Source organism: Lepidothrix coronata, unplaced genomic scaffold (assembly GCF_001604755.1).
Source record: "Lepidothrix coronata isolate B3197 unplaced genomic scaffold, Lepidothrix_coronata-1.0 Scaffold20, whole genome shotgun sequence".
Classification (NCBI taxonomy): Eukaryota; Metazoa; Chordata; class Aves; order Passeriformes; family Pipridae; genus Lepidothrix; species Lepidothrix coronata.
Genome location: NW_016690200.1, coordinates 7,865,031 through 7,871,527, shown reverse-complemented (window position 1 = coordinate 7,871,527; position 6,497 = coordinate 7,865,031). Strand labels below are relative to the sequence as shown.

Genomic DNA, 6,497 nt, shown 5'->3' with positions numbered 1-6,497 from the left:
CAGCAACATTTAGAAGAAATCAAGAAATTAATCATGAACTAAAGGCCTGATGTGACTGTAACTTCAACCTAAGGCCTTATTTATTACCCTCAGATGCACAGACAGCTCCTGAGATTCCTCAGAACAAACCCTGACGTTCCATGAGGCAAAGAGACATCAAAATCACTTTAATTACACCTGCACACAGCCAGAGGCAGGAAATAAAAGAGGCCAGCTTTTCAGTCATTTGGATTTAGGAAGGTAAATTTATGGAGATAACCCTGCAGGGTAGCAATAAATAAAATAAGTTGGATTCTTGCGTGACACCGCTTCAGAATTTCTAACGCCGGCTCAGGAAAAAAATGAGTATTTTTTGGTTTGGGATTCAAATATGTCATGAGGAGATTAATCTTAATATTTATATAGATATATTTATAGATACACAAGAAAGTCAAAACTTGGAGTAGTTTAGGAACTTTTTTTGCATATATTATTTTTGGCATCAGTTTTTATACATTAAATAGAATTTTGATTCCCTCTAAACTGAAATAGGGTTCTCTGGCCTCTGTGATTTCTGGTGGAGTGGGCAGTGGAAGAAAAGGAAGGAGGGAGTGTGGATGAGCCAAAACTACCACTGGAGAAATACTAAAGTCACTAAAATCTTCCCAATTACATGAAAAAATTGACTGGACACACACACAAAAAAATCTACTTTGCACTGATAGTGCTTTTCAATCACAGAAATCAGGATAAAATTCCTCAATAAAACCACTCTAATGGTGCTGCTCATAGAATTCCTGCAATTAAAATCCAGTCCAACAGCTAAAAAAAGAATCTTCAATTCAAGCAAGACTTTGCAGAAGCTCGTAGCTGATCATGTTGGCATTTCTATGTGCTAAAAATATACATATTCTTTTACTTGTATAATTCATGAATTTGTTCTTTTTAATGATAACCTACTTTTTAGAGTTCTTGTCTTGTTTTGCTTCAGATTTCCTGCGAGGAATAAAGTTTCACTCTGTTCCACCTCCATCAAACACGGCAAGGACTGACATTCCTCTCGTATTTCTCAGTAAAATTTGAAATTAATCCACTTTAATGAACTTTCTTCTCTCCATTTGTCCCACTTTGGTCCAAAATGTCACTTCCCAGGGGGAGAATTTTCAAGTCCTTTCTCAGACAACCCATTGTGATTTTTTGTTTGGGTGGGAATCACAACGGTTTGGGTGGGAAGGGACCTTAAAGATGATCCAGGGACACCTTCCACTAGCCCAGGTTGCTCCAACCTGGCCTTGGACACTTCCAGGGATCCAGGGACAGCCACAGCTTCTCTGGGAAACTCTGCCAGTGTCTCAAAATACACCCTTTGCTTCTCCCACTCGCAAGTCCATGTCTTCACTCAATCCAGATCCCACTGGAATTTCAGAGGAAAAATGAGGATTTACATTGGAATAACTGAAGCCAGGCTGTAGCAAAGTAACAGCAGAATTCAAATGCTCCCAAGAAAAGAAAGATAAAAGAAAAATAACGTCAAACATGGATATTCCAGAGGAGAGAGGGATCTGGGAAGCACCCAAACTAAGATGGATCGAGATGTGAGATGTGTGGCCGGGATTGCTGAGCCAACATGGCCTAAAACAGGATTAATGCCATTTTTGAGCAATTTTTGTGGAGATTATTGTGCCTCCCACGCAGGATATAGTGCCTTCTGTGCCAGGATGTGTTGTAGGGACACCTGAAATCATGGAATCACGGGATGGTTTGGGTTGGAAAGGACCTTAAAGATGATCCAGTGCCACCCCCTGCCATGGGCAGGGACACCTTCCACTAGCCCAGGTTGCTCCAAGTCCTGTCCAACCTGGCCTTGGACACTTCCAGGGATGGGGCAGCCACAACTGGGCCTTCCATAACGAGAAATACTCTGAAGTGGTCAATTTTGAGAGTTAATTTACTGATTCGAGATGATTTGTAGTAACAGCAATGAATTTACTAAGCAGAGATATAGAGAAATATAAAATATATTAAATATATAATTAAGAGCCGTGGAAAGGGATAAGAGAAGATAACACTCTACCTCCCTCCAAATTAGCTGGATGCTGCTGCTAATATTGCTACAAACAATGAAATCATGAATTTACCAGCTGAGCCACCCAATCCATGCACAAATTCCTGGCTGGGATCTCGAGCAGAGCCAAAGGAAACCACATCACCAAGGACTCAGAGTGTGCACAAAGGTGGCCACCACAGCTGAGAGGGAGGACACGCAGCGACCTTTGGAGCTGCTCCTGACCCAGGCCCATAATTCCATATCAAAAGAAAGATCCATCAAATCCCATGTGAGTTTTCCAAGGTGAAACCCCTCTCTGACGGGAATTCAAAACTCCATTTAATTCTGTAAAAGCAAAGACACTCCAAAAGCTCCTGGACTGGGCTACCTGACCTTCCAGGTTCTCTTGCTAATTCCTGCATTCCAGGCTTTTCTCTCAGAATCTCAGCTATTTGATAACATTCGTATTTATGGCATCTTTTTGACTTCAATTCCTGCTTGGAATGGGGCGTTGTCTCCTCTGCATCCATCCCTCCAGGCCAGGCATTGGAAATGCTGATTGGGGGTGACAGGATTTTTCTCTCACCTGCCCCAGCTTAACTCCCAAAATCAGCTTCCAAAGGAATGAGGATTGTGGAATGAAGGCAGCAAAAAAAAAAACTAAAGCAGACTCAGAGGAACGGTTCGTGTTGCAGCACTAAATCAACCCCAAAACACCTCCAGCAAAAGAAAACACCCACTTCCATTTTTTTCTTCTCCCTTCAACACCATTTAAAATGAGTAAAGATTTGAAAAATGCATTGTTATGATGCATTTCTGCCTGTAAACTTCAGCCATTGGTTTTCTAGACATAGTTTAATCCAGCAGGGTTTTTTTTTTCTTTCTTTCTTTCTTGTTATTTTTTAGAATTAATTTCCAGCCTCTGGCATTGGAGTGATTCTCATCAACACGTCTGGCAACTGGGCAGCCCTGAGAGGTGGGAAATTCTCTATTCCTTCGGATTTTGCTGCTTTAGAGGCCTCTGTGATGCTTTAAATGTCCCCACTGGGAGCCTTTTTCGTGGCAGGTAGGAAAAACAAGGAAGGAAGAATTCAGGTGAGGGAGGTTTACACCAGGGGAAGGCAGAAGGGCTCAAAACTATTGAGATTCAGAGAGTTTTAACCCGTTTTTGCAGGGCTGTGACTACGAGGAAGAAAAGGAAGCGAGGCAGTCAGGATGGGACTTCAAAAACTAAAAAATAAAAAAAGCAATGAAAAAAATAATGAAAAAAAATATTTTCTAAAATTTAAAAAAAAAAAGAAAAAAATTAAAAATTAAAAAATAAAACGAGGAAGTGGCCTCAGCTTTCAGAAATTCTGTTTAAACAGAGAAGATTCACTGCAGCAAACACGAACTGGGACCTTCCACCACTAATTACTGCTGAAAAAAACACCATGTCAGAGACTGAGCTGCCAGAAAAAGTGGTCCTTTTCTTCTCTCTCAGAGAGGACACATCAAATAATTCCATGGTTTTAGACAAGTTACTCATGGCTGGCTCTGCCTCATCCGTTCCCAGTGCGCTCCTGAGTCAAAAGCCAAGTTGGTCCGTGATTTATTTGGGATTTAAAAGTGGCAGGGAATAGAGCTGCAATCCCTGGCAGTTTCTAATCATTCAGTGGAGAAGAAACCTTAGACAGGCTCTTTTTCACTGTAATTGCAAGGAATTTGGCTGAGGTCCCTCTGGGTTACCTGGGAAGCAGCTGGAGAGGGGCAGGAGGTGCTTTCCATGACAGGGCCTGATGTGCCGTGGAAAAACGTCTTCGGAGAGAAGCTTCTTCCTGGAAAAGAAAAGAGCCCAACTTTACACAGTAATTCAACAGTAAATGTGGAGATTTAAGTGGCTATGACAGCCCTTTCATGTGCTAAAATTCCAGAGCACGTGTATTGAGAGATTTTTGGGAAAATGGCAGAGGAATATTATAATTAAAAAGGTGCTGGATGTGATTCGCGGATGAAATTTTGGTCTGAAGTTTTGCTGCCTTTGAATAACGAAGATCTTGACCTCCAGTGAAGCTTCAATGTCTTCACAGCAGTCAAAATAGCCTCTAGAAAGGAGTCAAAAAGTCTCTGCAACTCCCTGAGAGGAGGGGGAAGCCAGGGGGATTTGGGTTCTGCTCCCAAGGAACAAGGGACAGGAGGAGAGGGAACGGCCTCCAGCTGTGCCAGGGGAGGTTGAGATTGGATATTAGGAATAACTTCTTCACAGAAAGGGTTGTGAGGTCTTGGAAGGGGCTGCCCAGGGCAGGGGTGGAGTCCCCATCCCTGGAAGTGTTCAAAAAACACGTGGATGTGGCACTTGAGGAGGTGGTTTAGTGGTGGACACGGTGGAGGTTGGACTCGGCGACCTTGGAGATCTTTTCCAACCTCAGCAATTCTGTGATTCCACGAGAACGTGGCAGGAAGAAAAACCTGCACAAAACCACTTCTGATGCCTCCCAACTTCCCAGCACCACAGGTGCTTAAAAAAACTTTAAATTACAGGGCAGAGTTATTAAATCCTGCCTCGTTATCAGCTGAGAGCCATTGATAGTTATCAATCAATAAATCGAGTCAATTAATAAATCAAGTCAATTAATTGCATCAACTGAATTAATTAATCATGTTTGTAACAGAGGTGAATGCTCACATTGTCATTATTGTGAATTCCTTCACTATTTATCCTAAGTAAGTCTCCCTTACTGAGCTTGTTTTTAATTTAACTTTTTTTTTGTTGTTAAATATATAATTCTGACCTTTTTTTTTTTTCTGGGTGGATTAAGGTAAGAACCTTCCTGTTCACACCTTGCACAGTTAATTACAGCCATCCAAAATTAGGGCAGGGTTGGCCTGGTCACAAGGGATGAACTGCAAGGAATCAGATCCCTGAGCAGCAGATCCTGCTTCTTATTTTGCTCTTGGATAACTCACGTGAATAACTCACATTAATTTCTTCGTATCTTTTATTTCCCAGTTCTTCAGGATGTGAGTTGAATGTGGGCACTGCAGTGACAGGACATTATTTGGGTGCCTCAAACATAAGAGTTTAGCCAAAATTTTGCTTTAAAGGCTACAGATGTATTTATATTCTTCTCATTAAATGTGGTCTAAGAGGCACCTGTGGGTCACCTTGAACATTTTCCTGGGTTGACACTGAAAAGCTTTTGCTTCCTGTGAAAAAAATCTAATAAAAACTTTGTGCAGTAAACAACACAAAGGAATTTCCAGCACTGAAAGGGGAGAAAAAGAGAATAAAAAGAGCCTTGTGGCCACTAAGTTAAGTTAAACCTGAGGTAAATTATGGCCTCCTCCATCTTAAACCACTTCTCCCTGCCTTGGCAAAATGTCAAATCTTGAAATAAAATAAAAATCAACGAGTTCTGGGGCCAGCAAGGGAAGGGATAGTGTGGCTTCTCCCTCAGCTTCAACCAACAGAGCTTTGGATGGAGGAAAGGTGACAATGGACAACATTTGTGACAGGTTTTGAGTCGTTCACGGCGCGAAAAGAGACATCTCGGCTCAGAAAACTGAGAGATGGGAGTTTCCCTCTTTCTGCCACCCGTGTCCCAGGTAGACCTTTCTCCATGGATTTTCTAAAGCCTGGGAAAAGAGGGGGTGGAAGGGGGGGCTGTTACTCCACCTCCAGCATTAATCCTGCCCATCAGAGGTGGTTATAAATTGGACAGCAAGTCATTGCTGCCAAGCCATCACTCAGCAGAGTGACAGCAGAGCCCTGGAAGGGAATCAGCTTCAGAGCTTTCATTTTTCTTTTCCTCTTTCCCTTGTTGTTGTCATCTAAAAAAAGGAGCATTAGACACATCTGCTCCAGAGCCCCAACCCCCCCTCTGCCTGCAGGGAGAAGGAATTCCTTTGGGGAGAGTCAGGAAAAGAGAGAGAGATGAAGCTGGAGTTGCAAGAGGTGATTTGAACCCCAAGCACTTCGTTGAGACTGATCATAGAATCACAGAATTATGGAATCAGACAGGTTGGAAAGGACCTCTGAGATCATGAAGTCCAATCCCTGATCCAACCCCGCCGTGGTTCCCAGCCCATGGCACTGATGCCACATCCAGTCTGTCCTTAAACACCTCCAGGAAAGTGACTCCACCCCCTCCCTGGGCAGCCCATTCCAATGGCTGATCCCTCTCCATGGAAAACATTCCTTCCTGATGTCCAACCTGCCCCTGCCCTGGCACAGCTTGAGGCTGTGTCCTCTTGTCCTGGCTGGAGAGCTTGAAAACTCTACAGAAGCTGGACCTGTCCAGCAACAAGTTTACGAGGCTTGCAGGAACATGATCTGCTGGAGACGATCAACCTGGAGGATAACCAGGTAGCACACTTCATATCCACCTCAGCTTCTTCTAAGAATGCAAAATATATTTATTTTTTTTAAATTAAATTCCTTTGAGAGACCAAAAATTCTCACAACACTGCAAGAAATAAATATTAGAATCAT

General features: G+C 42.7%; 1 protein-coding gene across 1 annotated transcript in view; it reads right to left on the bottom strand.

Moving 5' to 3' along the window:
* The window catches only part of LRGUK (leucine rich repeats and guanylate kinase domain containing), a 55,876-nt gene that overhangs the window by 8,158 nt on the left and 41,221 nt on the right, over positions 1-6,497 (bottom strand). The window contains 1 exon segment of the mRNA XM_017807725.1: positions 3,755-3,843. Coding sequence (XP_017663214.1) covers positions 3,755-3,843 — 89 coding nt within the window.